The following is a 26,096-nucleotide window of genomic DNA, read 5'->3' as shown; positions in this document are numbered from 1 at the left end:
TGGGCAGTTAAGGTGTGGGTACTGGGAAGTACCATGAGTGGGTTTTGGGCAGTATCATGAGTGGGTAATGGGCAGTATCATGAGTGGGTAATTGGCAGTATCATGTGGGGGTATTGAGCAGTATCATGTGTGGGGGATTGGGCAGCATCACGTGTGGGTATTGGGCAGAATCATGTGTGGGTATTGGGAAGTATCATGAGTGGGTAATCAAAGGTATCATGAGCGGGTAATGGCCTGTATCATTTGTGGGTATTGGGCAGTATCATGTGTAGGTATTGGGCAGTATCATGAGTATGTAATGGGCAGTATCCTGTGTGGGTACTGGGCAGTATCATGTGTGGGTATTGGGCAGTTAAGGTGTGGGTACTGGGAAGTACCATTAGTGGGTTTTGGGCAGTATCATGTGTGGGTATTGGGCAGTATCATGTGCAGGTGTTGGGCAGTATCATAAGTGGGTAATGGGCAGTATCATGTGGGTTTTTTTGGCAGTATCATTTGTGGGTATTGGGCAGCATCATGAATGGGTAATGGGCAGTATAATGTGTGGGTATTGGGCAGAATCATGTGTAGGTATTGGGTAGTATCATTAGTAGGTAATGGGCAGCATCATGTGTGGGTAATGGGCAGCATCATGTGTGGGTAATTGGCAGTATCATGTGGGGGTATTGGGCAGTATCATGTGTGGGGCATTGGGCAGCATCATGTGTGGGTATTGGGCAGAATCATATGTGGGTATTGAGTAGTATCATGAGTGGGTAATCAAAGGTATCATGAGCGGGTAATGGCCTGTATCATTTATGGGTATTGGGTGGTATCATGTGTAGGTATTGGGCAGTATCATGAGTAGGTAATGGGCAGTATCATGTGTGGGTATTGGGCAGTATCATGTGTGGGTATTGGGCAGTTAAGGTGTGGGTACTGGGAAGTACCATGAGTGGGTTTTGGGCAGTATCATGTGTGGGTATTGGGCAGTATCATGTGTAGGTATTGGGCTTTATCATGAGTGGGTAATGGGCAGTATAATGTGTGGGTATTGGGCAGTATCATGTGTGGGGCATTGGGCAGCATCATGTGTGGGTATTGGGCAGAATCATATGTGGGTATTGAGTAGCATCATGAGTGGGTAATCAAAGGTATCATGAGCGGGTAATGGCCTGTATCATTTATGGGTATTGGGTAGTACCATGAGTGGGTTTTGGGCAGTATCATGTGTGGGTATTGGGCAGTATCATGTGTAGGTATTGGGCTGTATCATGAATGGGTAGTGGGCAGTATCATGTGGGGGTATTTGGCAGTATCATTTGTGGGTATTGGGCAGTATCATGATTGGGTAATGGGCAGTATCATGTAGGGGTATTTGGCAGTATCATGTGTGGGTATTGGGCAGTATCATGAGTGGGTAATGGGCAGTATCATGTGGGGGTATAGGGCAGTATCATGTGTGGGTATTGGGCAGTGTCATGTGTGGGCATTGGGCTTTATCATGAGTGGGTAATGGGCAGTATAATGTGTGGGTATTGGGCAGTATCATGTGTGGGGCATTGGGCAGCATCATGTGTGGGTATTGGGCAGAATCATATGTGGGTATTGAGTAGCATCATGAGTGGGTAATCAAAGGTATCATGAGCGGGTAATGGCCTGTATCATTTATGGGTATTGGGTAGTATCATGTGTGGGTATCGGGCAGTATCATGTGTGGGTATTGGGCAGTTAAGGTGTGGGTACTTGGAAGTACCATGAGTGGGTTTTGGGCAGTATCATGTGTGGGTATTGGGCAGTATCATGTGTAGGTATTGGGCTGTATCATGAGTGGGTAATGGGCAGTATCATGTGGGGGTATTTGGCAGTATCATTTGTGGGTATTGGGCAGTATCATGATTGGGTAATGGGCAGTATCATGTAGGGGTATTGGGCAGTATCATGTGTGGGTATTGGGCAGTATCATGAGTGGGTAATGGGCAGTATCATGTAGGGGGAATAGGGCAGTATAATGTGTGGGTATTGGGCAGTGTCATGTGTGGGTATTGAGCAGTATCATTTGTGGGTATTGGGCAGTATCATGAATGAGTAATGGGCTATATCATGTGGGGCATTGGGCAGTATCATGTGTGGGTATTGGGCAGTATCATGAGTGGGTAATGGGCAGTATCATGTGGGGGTATTGGGCAGTATCATGTGTGGGTATTGGGCAGTATCATGAGTGGGTGATGGGCAGTATCATGTGGGGGTATTGGGCAGTATAATGTGTGGGTATTTGGCAGTACTGTGACTTTTCACAAACCCGCACTCTCTGGCACTCCCTACTTCATATTAGAGGTCATGGTCATCTATAAACTCCAACTAGATTATTTATTCTAAGACTTTCCTGTAATGAAAGTAAATCTTTCAGGTAAAGCCCGTAGATGTGAAGTGTAAGAACTCGGGGATAAAACATTTCTGGTTCTAAATGTCAACCCTGCTTCTTAACTCATTGACCGGAGATATCAACCTTCTTTTAACCACCATAACTTGGTTATTTGAGGACTGCAATTCCTGGATGAAGAAATAGCTCCAAAGCAGCACAATTTGCTCAGCATAACCACCACTTGCAGAGGGGGGCAGGGCACATTGACATAGCCTGTGTGCCATGTGCTCTAATGCAAGCATAATGCCCCCCTATTTGGCATTAAAAAAAAGATATTTGGAATGCAGTGGGCCCATTACACTCCTGGACATCTGTGTCACTCCACCTGCAGCACTGATAATAGCTGCGTCCTGCTTTACCGAGCTACAAGTACCCCATTCTACCTGTCATTTATTCTGTCTGCCATCATCTCCTTCTTCCCTTTCATACCCTCTACCCTATCCCATTCCTTTCTCTCTGTTTTATCCCGCTCTTCTGTCTCTCACTATTCCTTATCTCATTCCTTTCTTCTCTCTGAACATCCTTTTTTCTGGCCCTTTTTCCTCTTACCTTGCCTCTTTTGCTCTCCTTTCTCCTGTTGTGTAGTTCCATATAATCTGTAGGATCTGCAAGTTTGTTTGAAAACATAAACCCTGGGTGAGGCGCCTAGACAGATTCCAAGCACCCCCACAGGCTATGTTGGCCTAGAGACCAGCTAACTCACAGTGTCACCATAACCCCCTAACCTAACCAGGGAGCAAATGGTTTCTGGCAACCACTGAACATGACAACACTGACCCCTGACCCTGAACCTTTCTGCTCAGTCACTCGTGCTTACTTGTTCTTAGAGAAATATACAGAAAATACGTAGTGGAACGTTTTCAAAATGTTTATTAAACCAATGTTATTCTTGTATAAAATACATGTGCTGCAGTATTCAGTAGACAAAAGCAGATGAAAGTGATTTCAAAATAATAGATATAGTACTACTGTGGTGCTAAAACAGTGTATATATGCAGGCACATAAAACAATGTAGTAATCAGGCATACTCCTACTATGCAAATCCTACTCTGTGTGTGTCTAGAGTGTGTAAAGGTGTAAAGCCAAGAATCACCCCTAGGGATGATCCAACCCCATTACCTGGCGGGAGAGAATGTAGGACACGAATTTGGTCACGAACAAGACACCCCTCACGGTGACGTCAGACTGCTGAGTGGTGAAGTCTCAGCATGCAAGGACTCTCAGTGTCAGCTGAAGTGCCTACTCTACTAATTCTCTGAGATGCTTATTGTTTATATTAAAAAGCATTCTTATGATGTGTGTATAGATTAGTAATGTAATGGATATGTGGATAACCCTGTCGTTCTGTTGATGAAGATAGAACAACATTTGCAACTCGTGCATAAAGGCCTTGTACTTGGTGTTCGAGGCAGTGTGATAATGTTATGCAATGCTAGATGTGTAAACAGAAGTAGTTTCAGAGAAACTAATCCAACATTGTCACACACTCGAATATGTGCCAAAGGTCACAGCAGTAATGTTATTGTGCAAAAAGAGGACACTGTAAGAAAATGTGCAGCTTCGCTACAACGGGCCTAAACTGGGCACCTAACATTCTCTGATCCTTAACTACTTCTCTCTTTCTTCCACATTTTCCTATCTTTACTCTCATTGTCTTACATTTCTTTCCTTTCGTCCATTTCTATCTTATCCCTCTATGACCCTCCCCCATGCCAGGCACCAGGCTGGCTATGTGTTTCTACAATTCTGAAAAAGAAGGCTATAAAGTTTAGAGTCTAAACTAACTGCAGTTGGTGAAGGGCAGACTACTCCTCATCCCCACTTCTGGACCTGGTGTCAATGCGCAGGCTGCATCACTAGTAGCTATGCCCCTAGCAGTGGAGCCATCCTATATCAGAAATCCCTAACCGTTAGTAGAAAACCTTGCATTCAGTTTACTAGATTTGAAATGCTTCTAATAGTGATTGACGGTAGAAAGAGGAAAAAAGTAGGGTGCTTACTATCTTATCAAGAGACTTGGATGGCCTTAATTATACATGGTCACTCACTTTATGATGATAAACTTGTAGCTGGAATGTTAATATGTGGGTGGAGTAATCACTCATTACACTGGCACATTCTAAATTAAAGATCAGAATTCTAAAGTGTTGAGCATTCCATTTTAGGTGATGAAGTACAAAACAACCAATAATGTTTGGTACAGACTTTTGGCACCCACCTTTCAATGCTTGTGTTTGTGTTTTCCCTGCTTAATTTAGAACTTTCTACCCTCAATGGGTAGAATATTCTAATAGAATTATACCACTTCTGCTTTGGGTTCACTATTGTTAAAAACCCTCGCCCAAACTATAGGTATATAACTCGGTGCACAGACAAAATATCGACTCCAAAATATCGACTGGACATAATATCGAGTTTTAAATATAGACTGGACAAAATATCGACTGGACATAATATCGACTACAAAAATATCGTTTTTCAGGTAAGTGAAGTAATATCGACTGTATAAAATATAGATAGCAAAAATATCGAATTTTTAATAATATATAATATTTTATAGTGTATTTTTATGTAGTAATATGTGTGAAAAGTGTGTATTAATGTTATAAAATATTTTATTAAATGAATTTTGTTTTTTTAATAATTACGTAATGTAATTCTGTAGCGGGTTGTGGGTTTATAGGGGAATAGGGTGGGAAGTAATTTAATAATAATTAATTAATTAATATATGTTTGTAAATATTTATAATTAATAATTAATTGATAATTAATTAATAATAATTAGTTAATTAATTAATATAATTTTGTACATATTTTGTATTAGTAATTAATTGGTAATTAATTAATTTTAATTAGTTAATTACATTAATTAGAGTACATTTTAATATATATAATTTTGTGTTATTGTTAAGTAATTAATTGGGAAAAAATAATATTAATTATTAAAATAATTACAGCTAATGTGCTAATATATTTACTTTATTGTTATTGTTAATTAATAATTATTTGGTAATTAAATAATATTGATAAACTTTGGGTAAAGGAGTATTTTTAGGGTTCAGGGTCAGTTTTCAGTTTTTGGGTAAAGGGGCATTTTTAGGGTTCAGGGTCAGTTTTTAGTTTTTGGGTAAAGGGGCATTTTTCCGGTTCAGGGTCAGTTTTCAGTTTTTGGGTAAAGGGGCATTTTTAGGGTTCAGGGTCAGTTTTTAGTTTTTGGGTAAAGGGGCATTTTTAGGGTTCAGGGTCAGTTTTCAGTTTTTGGGTAAAGGGGCATTTTTAGGGTTCAAGGTCAGTTTTCAGTTTTTGGGTAAAGGGGCATTTTTAGGGTTCAGGGTCAGTTTTCAGTTTTTGGGTAAAGGGGCATTTTTAGGGTTCAGGGTCAGTTTTTAGTTTTTGGGTAAAGGGGTATTTTTAGGGTTCAGGGTCAGTTTTGGGTTTTTGGGTAAAGGGGTATATTTTAGGGTTCAGGGTCAACAAATAAGCTTGTAAAAAATTATTTTTATTATTTTCATTTATTATTTAATTATTATAGTTTAATTTAAGTATTTTTAAGTATATTTTAGTAATTAAAATTTAATATTTAATTTAACACTGTTTTTAATAAAGTCGATATTTTTTACATCTATATTATTGTTAACAATATTTTGTACTCGATATTTTTGTACTTACCTGTTTGTAGATACAAACTCGATATTTTGACTGTCGATATTTTGTCCACGATATTTTGGCAAGTCGATATTTTGTCCCTCGATATTATTTCAGTGATCCATATAACTCAAGTAGAGGGCCTTTAACAGTCAGTGTAGCCCTAGCCAGCTGGCTATATTAAATAATTTTAGTTTGCCTAATCTAGACATACATGTGCCTGGTCTGACTCCTTCTGCCAGTCACACTCCGTACCTGATTAGTTTGAAAGTCATTGAGACCTTTAGTGTAGTCTTGATGTCTTGAGAGCTCAGGTATCAACGGAAAAATATCTCACCAGTCCAGCACAAGCACTGTTTGCAAGTGAAAAATGCATCTCCTAGTAGACTCAAAGTGAAGACATGACATGAAAACAAAACTCGCCCTCCATTCTACATCATCTTTTCGATAAGTTGCAAATATAAAAGTCCTTCAGAAACAGTGTCTTTCAATGCCTGGGAGAATAATTAACTACCTCAAGAGGACAGGACCGCACCGTGAGCAAAGGCACTGCCAAACTGGAAACATAAATACAGAGAAAACCAGATGACAGCCTCTCCATATTCTCTACCAGCATGTGGAACAACATCTTCATCAATGTTATCACTATTATAACTGCACCAAAACTTCTGCAATTCATAAAAGAGCCAAGAACCCACCTCTTCAGAGAACGCTACACCTCCACATTATAGCCTTATAGCCCTTATCTTAGGGCTATACCTGTTATTAAAGGGTCTGAACCAGAGTTATAGGCCTGAGCCACAAGGGTTGTAAGACGATTAGAACATTCCTCCCACTAAGGGTAGAATGTTCTATATTAAAATGGGAGGAACCAGAAGACAAATATTGGAATGTTGGCGTTCTGGGCTTAAACCTTTAAACCAGCCATATAAGCCGGGAGCTACTTCATTGCCTTCATTGGAGCTCTCAACATTCCAATTTTCTAATATAGCCTTATATCCCACTGCCAACGGCTATGCGGGTTGTTAAAGGCCCTGAACCTGAGTTATAGCAGCGAGGGCCTATAAGGGGGGTGAGGGCCTTTAAAGAACGGTAAAGCCTGAGGCAGAGGACCATAAGGCTACTATAACATTCCACCAACTAAGGGTAGAATGTTATAAATTAAAAAGGGAGAAACATGAAGACAAACATTGAAATGTTTGAGGTCCGGGCTTATGCCAGCTGTAATAAGCCAGGAGCAACTCTATTATCGTCAATAGAGCTCTCAACTTTTCAATTTTCTAATAGAGGATTTACCACACACAAAAATCTTGCTAAAGTGCAAACGATCTTGATTTGTAACTCAGGACTCATACCCATATTCAGTGTTTTATTGCTCTCCAGTTAGGTTCTACCTTTTGTTCTACAAACACCTATACACACATGCATACCATGAGGGCCTAAGGCTGATCACTTGTAATCCAATGGTAATAAAGAAAATATTGCTCCATTTATCAATGTTAAGATCTTTTATAAAGACTCTGAACAGTTAGAAATCATATGGAACTCTTAGTATTCATGAGAGATAAAGTAACAATGAGCCTGATATGACTGATATGTGCCTATGGAAGGTCCGTATTCAACGCAAGATCTTGTCCCAGCATTAAGGGCCATATTTATGAATAAGTAATGGAACGCAGTGCAGCAAGCAGGAATGTGCAGTATTTATCACAATACAGCACATTCCTCACTTTTCCCAGCACTGGTGCACAATTGGCAGCCTAGTGCCAATGCAGGCACCTTTGCACCATTGTGCATGGGTGCCTGCGTTGCCAGCAGGAGTGTTTTTGTGAAGGAAGGGACACCTTCCTGTACAAAAACAATTCCCTGAGGTATGTGCTGCAGAATGTGGCACATGAGGGGCGTAACGAATCTTTAGGGGGCTCCCCTGCAAGATAAGTGGAAGGGGCCCCTTCTGGACGCAATCAGGAGGTCTCCAGCCAGGGTATTGCGCTGAAGGAGCCCTTGGAGCTTGCCCCCCCACACCACAGGTGCTACGGATGCCTATGTTACGCCACTGGCCTGGTGCTCCTGCTGCCTTCTCCTTTATGGTCGCTGCTTGGTCTCTGTTCTAGTAGCCAGACATGGTCTCATTCTAGTAGCGCCTAGTTACCTTGTCTCCTCTTGTGACACTATACTTCCTGCAGGAACCCAGGCATTTCTACATGCTTCCGCAGACACAATGCAGGCCCTTCACTGCTGTTTCCTTACACTCTAAGCTAGGGCTGATTTGGACTAAGAGGCCTCCCCAGAAATGTTGCTGTGAAGTGTAAAAAGATTACATTTCCGCAAAGTGGAGCGCTCATACCTGAAAGCAGAAGGAAGGGCCTTTATCTTTAATTTCGTTCTTTGCTATGAGTCAATTGCCTCACTTGAACCAAGCTCATCTGCTTGCTAGTTCCTACAGCCATGACCTTTCCATGTCCTGCTCTCTGGTCCTCTCTCCTTACTTCTGCTGATGCTTTGCTTTGGCACAAAGTTTAGTACCACTCGCTGTTCCCTTTGGACCCCTATGTGCGCATTTGTTCTTAAAGCAAGAGCTTAAGAGCTGTTTTGTGAACTTCTTTTTCCAGGGCCTTCCCCCATGGAATTGCTCCGGCTCCCTGGTACTCACTTCACAAGCCAGGTTTTCGCTTTTATGCAAGTGAGAGAAGTTTGCTCCGCTGTTAATTATATTTTTATGCGCTTACTTGAGTCTTCGGAAAACCATTTTCACTATACAAACTAACAATACAACTACTGACTCATTGGTTGTTATTTTTCAACAGGTTGTTTTGTGTTAACTGTGTTAGCCCCCGGACTCATAATGACATGAAGGACAAAAAATGAGCAGATCCAAGAACTTTAACCCTATGCAAGATGTCTAGGAAACCGAGCGTTTGGTGGGGCAAATTCTCCAGCCACACAGTCATATGCCTGACATATTCAGGTAAACACTGCTTCTCTAAGACAGCTTTGCTACACCTTAAGTGCAGATTTGAGTTGGAAGACTACTTTGAAAAATGTTTGCTATGGACCAGTAGTATCAGCACAACAGCAGAATCAAGAAACCTCTCAGTAAATGATCCCAGAACTATATAGTAACATCAGAAAGTATGTTATGATTAAAACAGGAACAAAACAACAAACATTGGAGCGGTCACTGCAGTGTTATATCAGCGTAAAGTACCATTCCCATTCACATGGACAGTCCATTCATTCCGGCGCAGTGCTCACAAGTGGCCCTGGAGACTTCTTCCTTCTTAGCACAGCATAACTCCAGGCTTCTGTCAACCTTTTGCCTTCAAGCAGGGTGGAGGGGCTGGATGAGAGTCTGTCACCTTGTGCAGCCAGGCACCGTTTTGGTCCCAAACTTCACAGAGTTCCTGGGACGGTGTCTCTGGCTTGACCAATGACAAATAAGCAGAATAAGACTTGGATTCATGCTTGGCTAACAACACCTATACCGGCAAGATTTCAGGCATGGGATGCATTAAAGCCAACACCCTTTCAGCCATACATCCTTTATGGCGTAGCTTGTTGTCCATGTAGTTACGTGCTTTAGAGCCATATATAGGGGTAGTAAGCACAATATAAATCGTCAAGCCCTGATCAATAATAAACAATACCCACTGGTTGTTTGCCACCATAAATGTTCCTGTTCTTTCTTTCTTGGTGCAGACTAGGGATGTGCCTCTAATCCTGATGCTGTGCAACTGGACCAGGCTGCTGGAGACTCCACGTCAGGGCCGTGGGTTTCAGTCAGCCTCGGCCTCGGCCTAAGGTGCAGACTCGTACTGTCCGCTGAGGTTAGTCATGTGTGTAAATAAATTTTGACATCAATCATAATCCCACAACATAGCGTTCCTGTACAGGCAGCTGTCTTGTGTGGGAAGGTTGTGCATGGTACTCTCTCTACCATGCTGAGGTTCCATTCAGGACCTGAGAGAGCGCAGCCACTGTCCTCGTGTCTGTGCTCATCATGGTGTGGGAGTGTCCTGCACTGCACACACCCGGGCTGTGCTCCATTCACGGCGTGAGAGCGCACATCCCCATTCCTGGTTCCTGTGGTTGTGGTGTGTCAGTGCCGTGCACTGCACACCCACATGTTGGTGCTCCATTCAAGGGCTGCAGGCCTGAAAGAGCATGACTTCTGGTCTGCAAAGAGCCGCAGGATGCAGGACTGTGGCTCGGACCGGAGGTGCTTTAATAAAGCGTGACACACTAGGCACTACACACATGATAAGTTATTCATTCACTCAGAATAAGGGAAATTATAAATATTTGGCCTGATCCATTGTGCATCTTACAGCCCCTTTACCTGGCTCCGTTGCTGCTGCCCCCTTAATTATTGGTCTCCAGGAAAGTGACCTTTAACTCAGGACTTGTCCTCTCTTGGCGACGGCAGATCCCACTAGGAGTATTTCTGACTTCTGTGGTGATGCTTGTGTGTTGTGCAGGTGACATTGTACCCCACTATTAATGTCTGTGCCTCTAAGGGATGTTATACTGTGTGTCTCCCCTCTTCTACATCTCTGGTGATACTAAGGGCCAGATGTAGGTCGCTAAATACTGGTCGGTAACGGCCGATTTCGGCCGTTACCGACCGGTATTTGGATTTTGAGATGTAGGGGGCTTAAAAATTACAATTCGGTAAATTTACCGAATCAGTAAATTTACCGATGCTGTAAATTACCGAATCGGTATATTTACCGAATCGGTAATTCGAGATGTAGGTGGCACTGAAAACAGTGCCACAGGGCCTTAAGAATTCGTTATTTACCACCAACTATTAGTTGGTGGTAAATAATGAATACCTGTGTACATGCAAATCTGTGCATGTACACCTGTGCATGTACACCTGTGCCATGTGACACACATAAATGCCCTAAGGGACACAAGCCTGAATCAGGGGTGTAACAGGGTGTCAAAGTGACACCCTGCCACCATTGACTATTCTGTAATTTTACCGAATCGGTATTTACCGATTCGGTAATTGCCACTGATTCCTATGGGCCTCAAGGCTGCATTAAACCTCGGTGAGCGAGCTACGAAAGAGTGCAGCAACTCTAGGCGAGACCTAAAAACAATGTCAGGAAATGGACGGGCCTCAGAAGCAACCGTAGTAATTGCCAACCTCACCCAATATGCTACTGAGATTTTTTTTTAAACTAGTTGCCTGAGATACGTTGTTGATGCATACAACATAAAAAATCTGGAACGGAGCTAACACTAATTTGGCAATTGTATGTGTGAACAGGACAATAATTAAGCTCAAGCTACGTTGATCCCCTTGGATAACTTTACAGAAGTAAACATGCAAAACTGGCCAAGTATTGGAATGGATGGCAAGATATGACTCTCACATACACAACTTATTTTTTGTACAGGGCAAAACCGTGGCAGACCCGGTGCAAATTAATTTACCCTCCACAAAAAGACTTATGGATGTTGAAAGCAGAGGCGTGTGTTGGGGCTTAAAATATACCACACTCGCTAATAAAGGTAAACAAGGGTGCACTCACAGGAAGGGCACGGCGCTCGATAAGGGCAGCTCCACTAATAAATCAAATAAGTGATTCTGAACTGTATTTAAGGCACATGACATCCGGGGTGAATCCTCGCAAAAAGGGGGCGGGGTGGTAAAGCACAACCACCTCTAATGAGACAACTGCACATTGAAAACACTTTCACAATGCAGGATAAGGCACCTCTTCTCGCACACACAACATTTAACTGGTTTCACAAACTCACGAAGGTGTGGGTTGTGGACACAATACACAACAATCACTCCGAAGACAAAATGCAGCGGAATCCGTAAATGAATATACAACACTTCAAGATACAGGCACCGATAAAACCAATTGCCATTCACAGCGAATTGTGTAGGATTCTTAAGAATAGTCCCTTTCATAAGTGTGCACGTTTTCCTATAAATACACAAGCAAAATCTGAAAGTGATGATTCATTTTTATTTCAGTTTGAACATTTCATATACATCCATACATCAGAAAATCATACAAAACAGACCATGAGACACACTTTCTAAAAAGGTGGCATTTGGAAATAAATAGTATGTGCTGGATACTAACTTTAGTTCAAGGGTTGGCACTTTTACTGTGGGTACTGCTTGGTTTTTCCCGATGATATGTAAACAGTTTCCAGAAGCCGCAGGCTCCCGAAAGACATAGGGCCATATGTAGGTAGCTTAATACCGGTCGGTAACGGTCAAAAATCGGTAAATTTGCTGTTACCGACCGGTATTTACCTTTTTCCATTGTAGGTGGCTGGATTTAAGGATTCAGTAATTTACTGATTCAGTAATTTAAGGAATCGGTAAATTACCGAATCCTTAAAATACTGAATCAGTAAATTACCGAATACTTAAATCCTATGTAGGGAGCGCTCAAGTGAGTGCATTTTTGATTTAAGGATTCGTTATTTACCACCAACTACAAGTTGGTGGTAAATATCGAAAACCTTTAAAAAAGCAATTTTGTGCTTTTTTAAAAGAGCCATGTGGCAGATGTGTGCCACATGTGCACATATGCACGATTCAGGGGTGCAACAGGGTGTCAATGTGACACCCTGCCACCCTTGAATATGTTCCCCCGATTACCGATTCGGTATTTACCAAATCGGTAATAGTGAATGGCTTCCCATTCATTCCTATGGGCCTCCAGGCCCATAGGAAGGAATAGAAATTACCGAATCGGTAAATACCTAATCGGTAATACTGAATATTAGCGAATCAGTAAAATTTACCGAACTTTTACCTACATACTATTTACCGATTCTTAAATACCGAATCGGTAAAATTTGGTATTTTAGAATCGGTAAATAGAGATTACCTACATATGGCCCTAGATAACTGTACACTTGGAGACTAACATTGAAATGAAATGAAAGCAAATTTATAACGCGCAGACTCAGCCCATCGGGAATCAAGGCGCCTAACCCAAAATTATTTTCATGTCCAGAGAGTTAGATTACTGATAAGCTTTCTTGAAACACCATGTTTTAAGAGCCTTTTTAAAAAGGGGCAAAGAGGATAGGGACTTAAGTTCCAATGGAAGTTAATTCCAAAGACGCTGAGCAACTATGGAGAAGGCTCTTCCTCCCCATCTGGACTTCTTAGTCCGAGGGATCACCAAAAGATTATGTTGTGATAAACATCTGCTAGGGACATAGCCAGAGAGAAGAGAACCCAGCCCATCAGATGTTCCAGCTTTCAGAGCCCTGTGCACCAGGCAAATGATTTTAAAGGAGATACGGTGCTCTATAGGAAGCCAGTGGAGGCTCTTTCTGGCTAGTGTCGCAGAGGAGGAGCGGGGAATGTCTAATACAAATCTTGCGGCCGCGTTCTGTACTATTTGGAGGCGCTGAATCAGTCCCTTATTGATCTCTGCATATAGTGAGTTGCAGTAATCCAATCTTGAACCGACCAACGCAACTACTGTCTGTTTCCTAGCTTGGGGAGAAAGGTACTGCACTATTCGTAAGAGAATTTTGATAATTCCCCAGCAACTAGCCACCGTTCTGTTGACCTGAAGGGTCATTGCCAGCGAGGTATCAAAGATAACCCCTAAATTTCTGGCTGAATGAGAGGGGACCGGGCATGTTCCCAGGGATGGCGGCCACCATTCATTCGACCATACATCCTGGTCCCTTCCAAAGATCAGCATTGGGTTGAGGCGCTAAGCGGTCGGCTATGGAAGGGGTGTAAAGACCATTAGTTGAAGGCTGAATCTGGCTTGAATTTTTGTGTGTTTTTATTTATTTGCAGCAGGAGCAGTTCAAGATTAAACTCTGTGCAAAAGTAAGAAGGTTGGCCATAAGGGCTTATGTTGCTGGTTTCTTAAAGCGTTCCGATACTATTTTAATGGTCAAAGGGGCTATAGAAATGCTAATAAAAAAAGGCGTGGAAGAGGGCAGTTGGGATGAGGGGAGCTAGTGAATGGCATGTATATGTACATAAGTAACATACAAATCTCAGTGAGTCATGGTGATGTCTCACTTCAGTATCAGGGGACCTGTATGTAATAGTCTTTTGAGTGATGTTTCACTGGTATAGAGTTTGAGCTGGGGGCATCTTTTAAGAGCTGGAGAGGCTTCTTTGTAACTACACTCTGTAGTAGGAGGTACACTCTTTGCAGCCGGAGGTACACTCACAGCCAGTTTGAGGGGCAGATGGCAGGCTGATAATGTTGGCAACATGTTCATGAGCCATGAAACAGGAATGCCACTTGTTTTGGTGTGTTGGCTGCAGAAAGCTTGCTTCAGAGTTTAGGATGGCTGTTCTTCCCTCTGCAGCTTCAGCATGCCGGTGGCATTGGGCCTGCAACAGAGGGGTCTTAGCTCAGTGGTTCTTAACCTCAGGTCCGCAACGCCTTCTCAGGGGTATGCGGCTGCTTCAAAAATTAACAAAATTTACAGATTAATGTATAAACATATCAAGAAGCAAAATATAAAAATTAGCATTTTATAACGTCATGTGAAGTAATTTGAAAAAGGAGGCTAAAAACTGTTATCCCCTTACTGGCCTGTGTGAGCAGTGCTAGTGCATCAAAATGAATATAGGAACTGAATATATTTGTGAGCACAAAAAAAATATTTAACCCCTTAAGCGCTGCCGTCGGCCAACGGTCGTCGCGTGTACTACCTTGCCAGTGCTGCGCACAAATGTTGGCCGACGGGACCGCACCCGTTATTCGAACGTTCAGCACTGGGCGCTGAACGTTCGACGCTTCAAAGGGGTTAATCATTTGTGTATTTGTTTGATAAATGTTTGTTTCCATGTTTTTGGGGTATTGTTTTACGGTTTAAATCAATGAAATTGCTTAAGCTGGGGTCATCCTGATTCCATTAAGGATTCAGTGGGTCTCCCCGGATTCCAGTAATGATTAAGCGGGGGTCCAGAGAAGTGAAAATGTTTGGTACCCCTGTCCTAGCAAATTAATCTTGCCATATATGTGGGGGATGATAAGATCTGATCTGCGGTAGAAGGATCAACTGCTCTGGAATAACAGAGCAGTTTTTTCTGTTATTTATTATGCTTCTGAAAGGATTGTGGATAATTCAAATATGTACTTATGAGGTTCTGGTCGTGCAAAGGTACTTGCTGAATAAACCAGAGAAAAGCCCTGGCTACTTCTTAGAGTTCTGCTCCCCCATGTAGCAGCCTGTGTTCAAGGCTCCTATTTGGGACTGCAGCTGCATGGAGATGTCTAATGGCTCAGATGTCCACGTCCTGAGTCCTAACATTGTCTAACTTCGAGGAGATGACCACATGTCCATGTGCTGGTCTCTTTTTCTGCTACAATATCTAAGTGCACGGAAACAGACTAAATGATAACTTTAAGCACCATATGTGAAGAAGCAAGACTTACGCAAGAAAACTTCTTTCAACTGAGGGGTTTGGGTGGGGGTTCTGCCTGCCAGGAGACAATCACAGAAGGACAATAGTACTTTGCCTGCAGGAAGTAACCACTCATATTATTTGGACGAAAATAATCAACCAGTCTTTATTTGTTGATGATGAATTTGATGCTTCCAAGTGACAAACTATGTCACTGCAGTGCAGACTGCCCAGAAAAGGCCAGGAAGGAAGTGTAAGCATAAGCATAACAAGGGCGGTCACTCTGCTCCAGGCCTCTTGACTCTGATACCCAAGATGTGCAGTTCTGTGGCACCCATGTGAAGGAACGGAGAACTGCCACTGTGGAAGAACCTAGGTGGGTAGGTGAGAGGTAAGGTAGGTGACATGGCAGCATTGGACCTGACATGACTAGGAACGGTCTAGCTGGGACCTTTTTGACACCTTGATTCATCTAGAGTCATGGTTAAATAAAATACGTGGTCAATGGCATTAAACAAATACATTGAGGAAGAACACATGTTCAACTCCGTGCATGGCAAATACTGATGCTTCCTCATTAATGACACATTTATGAGCCAGTTTAGTGTGACACATACAGAATAGGCCCAAAAACTGATTTTGTTTGGATTGCAGTTGTGTTAGGTGCATACATTTATATTCACTTTATGGTGTTGCAGTATACAAGTCTCCTCCCTCACCGAGGGGTCACGGTCAGAAAGTGCCTGTCTTTCACAGTTTCTTTGGTGCACGTAAAAAGCAGATTATCGTCAGAGTCCAACAAGCCCTGCAGGGTCCTGGGAATGGTGCTAGATGAATCCATCCTTTGTACGCTTAGGAGACGGGCTTAATAAGCCCGTAATCCATGCATTTGATCAAGGCTTCGCGTGCTACGTTGATGATGTGCTGCTTCTTGGGGTTGTCCTCCTGCTTGCCTATGACTGTCAGGATCTCCAGCATCTCACATTCCACCAGCTTCTTGGCCAGCTCCTTGTCCGCGTTGATAAGGTTGTAGGCGATCACCACGCCGCGGTGCTGCACTTGCAGATCCTCGCTCAGGCACAGCCGTTGCATGATTTCCACCCATTGGTTAGTCTGGAAGGGACAGACAGGAATTAAACAGTCACAATAGGACGATGCTACATTGATCAAGTTCTAGACCAGGACTTTGAATAAATTAAAAATAACAATCTTCACCATGGTAGCATTGCCTTCATGAAATAATACTGCTTGCAGTTAATGCCATTTAAGTGCCCAACATGGCCATCAGCATGACAGCTGCAATACGTGGCATTTATTAAAAAACAGTGTCTCACTAGGGATCATTTCCCACTTCATACCAGGGGCTGTACGCAATCATTGGCATTGCCGGTTTCTTAAAGAAAAGGATAGTGAGCACTGCAAGGATGTATGACGTTACAATGCATACTTTTACCACGCATGCCTTTACAACGCGGTATTTACAACGAAAACCTTTACAACGCATAGTGCTTTGGGGTGCTGGATAGTGAATAGTTAATTTACTATTCCAACTCCAGTCCCCGTGGACACTAGGGAAGGTGTTGGATAGTAAATTAAACGTATTCCCTATCCCAGAGCGCCCCCCAGCGCAATGCGTTGTAATGGTTTGCCTTGTAAAAGTTGCATCGTAAAGGCACTGCATTGTAAAAGTTGCGTCGTAAAGGATGTTTCCCGTACTACAAATAGTCAACAACATCAATTCCTTACTATGTTGAGTGTTAGATTACAGTAAAAAGTATGCCTGTGCCTTCATTGCATCCTTTTAATTGTATTTATATTTACTGTCAGGTGTTCTCTAGGTGTACAAGGTTGGCAATTAATGTTAATCTAACAGTAATGGGTTAAATAACTCTTCCCATTGGAGCTCACTCGATCAGGATACAGGCAATGGATGTGACCAATCAGGGTACCACCTGGTGACAACACTGAATATGTAGTAGGAGGAACAGAAGCCCCCCCTCTGCACTTTTGAGGCACCACAACACCCCACAGGGAGACATACGGTTGTCCACCTGTATTCCAGCATAGAGAACAGTGTCTCCACTATGCAAATACATTTAAAAAAGGGTGCTGGATCGGTACACCTGGTGATAACAGTGCCACCAGTCAACTTCCCACTCAATGAAGACAGGATATTGTTAATCATGACACTTTCTCTAAGTTACAGTGAGACCAAATCTCGTTAGTGTTACAAAGAGTGCTGGGCTGTTCCTCAAATGGATGAATGTACGTGTCACGTTGGTGTATGGATACTGTAAGGTCTTGTTGAATCTTACAGATGGGCATCTATAATGTTGGATGTAATGACCTCACACACCCTTTCGAGTGTCATGCTTCATCATCTGGGCTGCTTCTCGTTGGGTCGGCGGTGCAATACCCAACGGGCAACACCTCAAAGAGGGGCACTTTGGCGGAGATCTTTTATCCAACTGCCGTCAGGTGAAGTGCGGGTGTGGGGCCAGAAGAGCGTAGACGGATGTGTGAGTTAAAATAAAGCTAGGAGTACCAGGATCAGGTTTATTCTGGGAGTCCCCAGCTTTAATAAAAAAGAGGGATTAGCCTGTACTCACTGGAATGTTATGTTTCCTGAATGAGTAAAGGTCAGTGAGTGCTCTGAACGGTCGACATGTTTCTCCCCTGTGTGCAGTGACTCGCGATTCTTCAGGACCTTAATAAAGAAATTATCTTCAACGAACAACTGTCTACTTTTTATAGGATCTATCTAGGTATATAGTATGCAAAAATAAGATCTTACAACAAGGAAAAGGTACTCCTTGTGGTAGTGTACTTGTGTTGCGCTGCTTCTGCCTAAATGGTCAAGTGCATATGCAACAACAGTACCCAACGGATTGTACATCGGGTTCAGACATCCAAAATATGGTTCTATTTTCCCGTGTAATCAGCCGCTCGACCTACCCACGCCGCCGGGTCTTTAATCATTTTAAACCATGTGACTGTACCAATAGTGCACACACTTGGGAGTTTCAGTTAGCCAGCCTTTTAAAAAGGATTGTGTTGATTTCTTGGAATAACAAATTCATAGAGTGCCAATTCTGGGAAACCATTTACGTAAACTGTTTAATTGCTTTTTAAGACTGATGTCATTCACTAGAACCCAGAAACTAATTCATAGCAGGTCTGTTTTTAAAAATTGTCTTTACATGCTTTCTTTAAAGAGTAAATCACAATATTCTGGATAATGGCTGCCCTGGGTTGCTTTATGTCGAAAGTATGAATAGATCCTTTTTTCTTCACCATGCACCCCTTCCCACTTCAAGTGACACTAATTTACAATCTCTGCTCCAGGGGTGACCCAAAGACCTCCGATCCCTATCCCTCCATCCTTTTTTCCCTCCCTTCTTCCTTTTTTCTCTGTCTCCCCCCTTCTTCTCTTGTTTTTTGGAAGGAACAACCTCCAACAACCACCCTGTGTCACCCATTTTTAAAATGTGTTAATTTCTCCTTCTTTTTTGGCACTTGTCCCTCCTGGACCCCAGTTCCTCCTGTTAATTAATTCTCTACCTTTGTCTCGTCAAATCTTTTTTTCTGCTTTAACATTAGAACTATCTTCCCTTACAAGGAATGAGATTTACAATTGTTATGTTTTATTTTAATTGTTTTTTCCAAATTGATTCAGCTTTTATTATTGAACATTCGATTTGTCAGTTCACAACAGATGCCAGCTTCTTTGCAAATGCGATGGATCTTGTACACCTGAAAGGGTAAAGGACAATAAGACAGCTTCCAATTCTCCCTACCAGTGCTAATCTGACCATGGGGTAGGTTGGCACAGTGAGACACCTCATCGCAAGCAACTATGACGATTTTTCTCAGACGTTGATAACGTGCGCTAGGTAAAACTTCTCCACTTTTACGGTGCCATCTATCTTACAAAGTGCAGATCAGAGAACCTTTGGTTCCTGAGTATGTCCGAGTACCATGGCACCTTAGTAGTTTACACTCTTTCCCAATGACATACCTTAGCTCTAGTTCCTAGAACTGATGTATGTCGTTGTTGTAAATTAGCTACACTAACAAACTCATTTAGTCATGTTTTTCAAAAGGTAATTTGAATTTATTAGAAGAAGCTTCTGGCACAAAACACTGCCTTTCGCAATAACACAATAATTGTTGTTCGTATATGAAAAGCTGCGTCAGCCTTACGTATAGTGTCATACCATGGCGGTAACATTCTGGGCCCGTGATGTGCCCCAAACCAGCACAGCAGCCACAGTCCTGAAGGCGTAGCCCTAGCTGAGCAGTAACACCTGCAAAGCAGGCAATATATGCCTAACAGCTTGCAACTATGGGTTAGACAGGGTCATCCTTACAGTAGTAGACAGGAAGATCCAGCCTAGCAGTAACAGCAATAACAGAGACTCTGCAAGGCTAGTGGTTACAGTCAAGGAGCTGGCAAGAGTGGCTGACCATTCAAAGCCATTTTGAAGAAAGTACTCGTACAACAATCATATTCATAAACAAGCAGCACCATCCTAGCAGTCACCTGCATGGAACTGGCAGCTCCAGTCTGTCACTTACACCCAAGATGGGGCAGTACCAGCCTCAAGGGAGAAGCCAGGACGGCTTCTCACCCTTGTGTGGGTGTCTGCCATCCCACCGCATGCTGTGACGCAAAGAGATGCACAAGGGCAGGTGTATAACATTCAATAAGAAGGAGAATTCAAGGGACAGCGAAGCAGAAACAGTGGGAACTTGGGGTATTGCGTGTTTTCTAGCAGAGAAGAGCACGAAAGCCTACTCATACGTTTGAGAAGGTATTCCGTCTGAGGGTGCTATCAGCGAGCATACTGGAAAGCACAAAGGGAAGACGTGCACACCACTGCAGAACTTTCCAACTGGCAGAAAGAGTGGGGAACAAATGTGAACCTGTAAAAAATGTAAAATGTAAATTGATACTTGTATAGGGCACTACTCACCCACAAGGGTCTCAAGGCGCTTGTACGAATACCGCTGTGGAACCCCATCCTGGCTTTCCCTGTGAGGCGTCCACTCCTGGGCACCCCAAGGTGGAGGCCAGGCATCCTTAGCGTTGTGGGGGGCCGTTGTGGAGATTAAGCAAGCTATTGCCCAGAGTTGCAGAGTGGGACTCCATTATTGGAATAGGCACCGAGGCGAGAATGATCAGGTCCGTGGAATTTTGAGCCCAAGACCCACCGAGGCGGGGAATGGAACCCTGGTCACGGGCTAGATCTCTGCATCAGGGTCTGCCGCTCTAATCATTGAGCCACACTTCTCCACCTGTAAATGTAAATGTAAATGTATTGGCATTTATATAGCGCACTACTTACCCGTAGGGTCCCAAGGCGCTTCGACCGCTGCGAAACCCTTCCTGGCTTCCCTGAGAGATGGTCCCTTAATGGGTATCTCCAGGGTGAGACCAGGCATCCCCGGCGGTCTGGTGGGGCCGTTAGTGAAGATGAGGCAAGCTAATGCCCAGAGTTGCCGAGTGTGATCGCTGATCAGAGTGGGCACCGAGGCGAGAGAATTATCGAGTCCACTGACCCTAGTCCAGAAACCTGCCGCGCCGGGAATCGAACCCTGGTCCCGGGCTGTCCTCTGCTCTCGGGTCTGCCGCCTCTAACCAGTGAGCCACACTACTTCACTGTGGCAACCAGGTACCTTTCCTTCGCAGACAGGAGGGCATCCCCTAAAGGGGCGGGCGCCAGTCACTTAGAATTAATCAGGTACTACAACAGCCCTTGGTAATTCATTTCATAGCCATGAAGATCACAGGAAAACAGCCCTTGTCAACTACTGTATGTCATGTGCTCTGCAGCCGGAGCAGTGTTGCGTCAACCTTGTGCCATGCGCTGAACCCAGCCTCCGTAACGTCCAAGGTACTGGGGACCTCCAGACTGCAAGTGAATCAGTTGTGGGCTGAAAGTGTTATTCAGCTTCTTTCATACAGGGAAGTTTGGAGGTGGGATGCCCAATGGTTGACCCAATGCTTTTCGATGTTACTTAGGAAGAACTGCACCGCACCACAGGTCAAGACAGACACAAATCACTTTTGACTTGGCCTCATTTAGTCATGTCAGTCCAGTGCCATTCACTGTCCTTCAGACTTTCGAAGATGGAGGTGATTAAGAATGTTTTAAAGTTTGCCTTCATTATTCATCTACGTAAATCTAACTATTTCTTGCATGGAAGATGCCATTAAGTCAGCAAAAATGTCATGAACATTTTCAGCATACAAACTATACCCTTGGCATTGCAGTCAGTAGTGGTGCTGTTGGTGGTGTGTGAGGCACCAGATCTCCTCCCATGTCTGAATCCTGAGCAGTGCAGACAATGCGATTTAGGTATTTTTTACTTTGATTGCCCAGCTGGGATGTGTGTGCACTTCTTGCTTACCACTTCAGTCATCTTGAAGCACAGCTTCTTCTGGGAGGAGGTGAGCATGGCAAGAGCACCGGCGGCGGCACGCTGGAGCTTCTCCTCATCTTCCTCACTGCACAGCAGCACCATCAGTTTCATCCTGTCATTACCTTCCTCCAGAAATCGTTCTTGCACCTACAATGAAGCAGAAAGAGCTGTTGCCAAACACATAATCAATAGCCTTGAATCTCTTTAGGCTGGCAAAGTATGAACATAGCGCTTAACTTCTTGTAGGCAACTTCTTGTGTGACAATAAGGAATTGGGACAGTGATACAGACGCTCTCGTCTCAGATTGGATGGCTCAAGGGGCCGGCACAAGGCTACAGAACCGTTCACGCCTAGAGATGCATAGATGATGTTATTTAGTCAGCGACAGAGTATTACAACTCTGGGGAATCCATATTAGCACAAGGATAAAAATCAATGCCCCTCTCTATAAACATCTCACGAGGTGACACACAGGCAGGGATACCGTTACATGTCAACTTCGAGGGCGATACAATTGGCCCTGGGACACTGAGCATCTCTCCTCTTGGGCTGCAAGGCTCAGTTGAGTTACACTGGATAGAGTGCCTTTTATAGCTAGGAAAGAATAACACAGGGATTGGTACCTGGCTAGAGATCCTTTCTGCTCCAAGGTTTCAATGTCTTTTAGAATTAGGATTTGAGTATTAAACGTTTAGCATGTTGGAGTAGATGAATAGTTAATTTGGAAAGGTATACAGAGGTTTTCCATCTGCTGCTTTTAGGCTCATACGATTGACACAGGGATAGGGCTTTCCAACCACTTAGCTAGACAGCTTATGGCATTAATACAGGGATACCGCGTTCACTTTTAGAACACATTGGCACAGGGGTAGGTAGAGTTCAGTCATCTTCTGGTACCCCTCACCACTTTGTGAAAACACTCGCTGAGTATTTCCAAATGTCTCCAGGAAAGGAATAGCAGAAGGAGCCAATGTTTTGGGCTGATGTCTTTGAAAATATGAATTTTCAGCAACCTTCAGGAACAGTAGTTGCTTATTCATCAGATATAAATGTGAAGTGATTTTTAGACACAAGAACTTTTTTCTAATTAAGCTAAGCTACCCAGTGGACGGGGAAGAGTAGGTTGCCTAATAAATTATATGACCGGAGCTGTTTGTGAACTATTTCACATTTCACAATATTGTGATCCTATACTTATAACTTAAAATACAAAAATGTTGCGACAAAAATATTATTGTAAACAATATTGTTAAAATAAATACAAAATGTATCAACATATTACTAACATTAAAATATAAATTTAATAACATAAAATGCATATTAGAAAAAGTAAATATAAGAAATTTCACATATTGTTTTTTAAAATAACGTTTTTTAAACATTCAATTTCAAATATATATAATAAGGTACAACTCAAAAAATAAACGATACAGCACATATAAAACTGAAATATTAAAGTTAGGTTTACAAAATATTAAAAACTAAAACAATACAAATGTGTTAAAAAATACAAATATATGCATATACCCCCGCTGTTTTATAACATCTGAAACTCAGATTTGATTCATTTGGATTAATTTGACTTAGTAAAATCATGTGCTAGCTAAACTTTGACTTATAATTTGTCAATCAGGATATGCTAAATTACTTTTTTAAAAATTTACTATACACATTTTTCAATTCAAGTGCTTTGTGCATCACAAGTTGGAAGGGACACATTTAGGGCATCCCTTTCACGTTGCAACTTGGAATGCTATCTACCAATGGATTACGACTCCAATTTTGTCACAACCATTGATAAGTTACTGACTCCTCAAAGGAGGTGATAATCCATTTGCATACTGGAAGGGGTCCGTGTGGATCCACATCCCCTTTGTGAATGAAAAAAAAAAGTTTGCCATTGGGCTGGCGTTCAAGGGACCTGTATCAACTCTTGATCATTTTTTGCCTAAATTCAGACGTTACCTTTAAGCTACATTAAAAAAAAGTACTTTAATAAAATATTATAACAGACATACTGACCCCAGCAGGCCACCATCCCTGTGAGTGCATCCAATTTGTGTGAGTTGCAATTTGCGTCCTACCTCTTGAATATTGATGAGGTAGGTTGATTTGCGACCCACTCGTAATGGTTATTTAATAACCAACCTAGCTGTACAAAGGTCATTTCACAAAATCATAATTGATTCATATAAAGTCAGTGAGCAATTTTTAACCACTTTTTGCATAACTGATTTCTTGTACATCTGCCCTTTACCTTGATTGTTGCTTGGTTGGTCCAATTAGACATAACACCTGATGGACATGTATCTGGATACCAAGTCACCCATATGAGCCCTGCAATTTTTTAGTTTGGGAGCTCAGTCGCAGCTCAGATCAAGAGAGAGAATTCTCCCTCCTCTATCCTGCTACATATATTTCCTATATCACCTTGTATCTATTTATCAGGCACCCACTCTGTGACTGCATATGCCTTCTTATAAAATCAGTCTTATAAATTGATATTTCTAATGGCTTTGACCATTCTGTTCACTTATAGTACGAGTTGATTTTCTGTTCAACAGAATCTTACAGTGCCTGCCCTTACCCTTCAACTCACCACCAGACTCAGACTAGTCCCTCTGTTGTCTCTCCCATCATGGCCTTACTTGTCTACATCAGCTCATCATCCCTCTCTTCCCTCCAATCTGCATTCACACGGCGGTGACCTCTCACCTCTTTGTTTATCACCAAGTTGCACATGCACTCTGTGGCTGCCAGCCGGATCTGTTCGTGGTTCTCAAACATGTAGTTTTCTATGTCTGGAATTGCTTTTTCTTTGATGATCTTTTGCCTGCAGATTCCAAATATAAGAAACAGTGAATCAATACACAGGACCAGAGCATAAACAGTGTGCAAGGAATTAACTTAAGCCCCGTGTAACCTTTCAACAAAGACAGTGTGCTAAGCTAGTTGGTCAACAAGTCCCTGACACTGACTCAAATTTACATTGAAATGCAATACAAAATTAGCAAAAATCTTAGTGGAATGCATGCCCATTATGTAGTGGTTACCATTCAGCAGGTTGGTTCTGGCTGAAACAAATTATGCATGTCAAGTAGTTTGTTTACATTATACTGACACCATAAAATACATTTCCTGTGATTGAGCCTGCAAGGGTAATCTTGGCTATTTTCTGATGGAGTCAGACGTAGCTGTCAATTATGCAGCAGTATCAGGACAAAGGGGTGAGAGGGGGCCCCTTCACCCAAATAACAGCATTATTTTCATATCCAACAGGGTTAAGGGGTACATTTCCATCCCTGCATTAAGGCCCCTGCGCCCTTGCTATAGCACTGGATGAGTTGCATTAAAAGGTTAATTAATATTATGTTCCTAGGGGATTTTAAGTCCTGTTGAGCCCGATATCCTTGTCTCAACTTTGGTCTGGTACGCACTACATGTCATTCTGTGTTCACATTCGGGGACTCGTTTGTGTACAGCTGAGTTCAACCATGAATAAAAGCCATCCCCCTTTTGCAACCATTCAGTGGTCAATATACACAGCAATGTTGGCAGGAACATCCGCCACTTTTGCGACTACCTGAAATGGGGCCAATTTCTGGATAGGTGTAGGGAGACTAGAGTAACCATTCAAGCGGCTGGAGACGATGAGGCCAAGGATATGATAATGGGGGCCTCACTACAGGGGGTTTTATTGCAATATTTACGTTTTAATAACAATCTGAACTTATATCAGATCCACAATATCGACAAGGGAGGTTAAGTAGATTAACTTTATACTTCCCTACTTTTGTTTACCTTGATGATAAACTGGTAGTCTTGGAGTTATGTGCGCATAGCCATATTATAGGGCTTGATACTGTGGCATACTGTTTCATAAGTCACACGGACCGTCGAATTTAACCATCAGAGATTTTTCAAGCTTAACCTTAATTTTTACATTACAGATGTTTTATTGATTGGTCTAAAGAAGGCTTCTCATATCTCCCCTTTCTTTCTTAGAAACACTGGCCAATCATAAATGATCTTCAGTTGTTTTCGGAACTTGTTAGAATTTGGACAAGCCTTAGGGTGGGCATTCTGGTTGTAAAGAAAAACTTGAATACAATCTAAAGTTAACTATATACTTACTGTTTTTGGAGGTGACGCCCAATTATTAAAGATGACTGACTACAGATGTCTGTTGTGACAAATCGATGACTCTAGGCTAAGGCTGGGTTGATTCACAGGTCCTTCACTG

The 26,096-nt window shown here is 42.6% G+C and overlaps 1 protein-coding gene across 2 annotated transcripts in view; it reads right to left on the bottom strand.

Annotated features, from left to right (window-relative positions):
- Positions 1 to 12,020: 12,020 nt before the first annotated feature.
- Positions 12,021 to 26,096, bottom strand: part of LOC147729838 (protein unc-45 homolog B-like) — a 93,552-nt gene continuing 79,476 nt past the window's right edge. For both annotated transcript variants that reach the window (XM_086954740.1, XM_086954741.1), the window contains exons 18-20: positions 24,569 to 24,686; positions 21,841 to 21,999; positions 12,021 to 16,539 (exon numbers count right to left, since the gene is read on the bottom strand). In XM_086954740.1, the coding sequence (XP_086810866.1) occupies positions 16,279 to 16,539; positions 21,841 to 21,999; positions 24,569 to 24,686 (538 nt within the window). In that variant the 3' untranslated portion in view covers positions 12,021 to 16,278. The remainder of the gene's footprint in view (positions 16,540 to 21,840; positions 22,000 to 24,568; positions 24,687 to 26,096) is intronic.

The sequence above is a fragment of the Lissotriton vulgaris genome, chromosome 2_1 (assembly GCF_964263255.1).
Source record: "Lissotriton vulgaris chromosome 2_1, aLisVul1.2, whole genome shotgun sequence".
Lineage (NCBI taxonomy): Eukaryota > Metazoa > Chordata > Amphibia > Caudata > Salamandridae > Lissotriton > Lissotriton vulgaris.
This window is presented reverse-complemented; position numbering and strand designations above follow the sequence as displayed.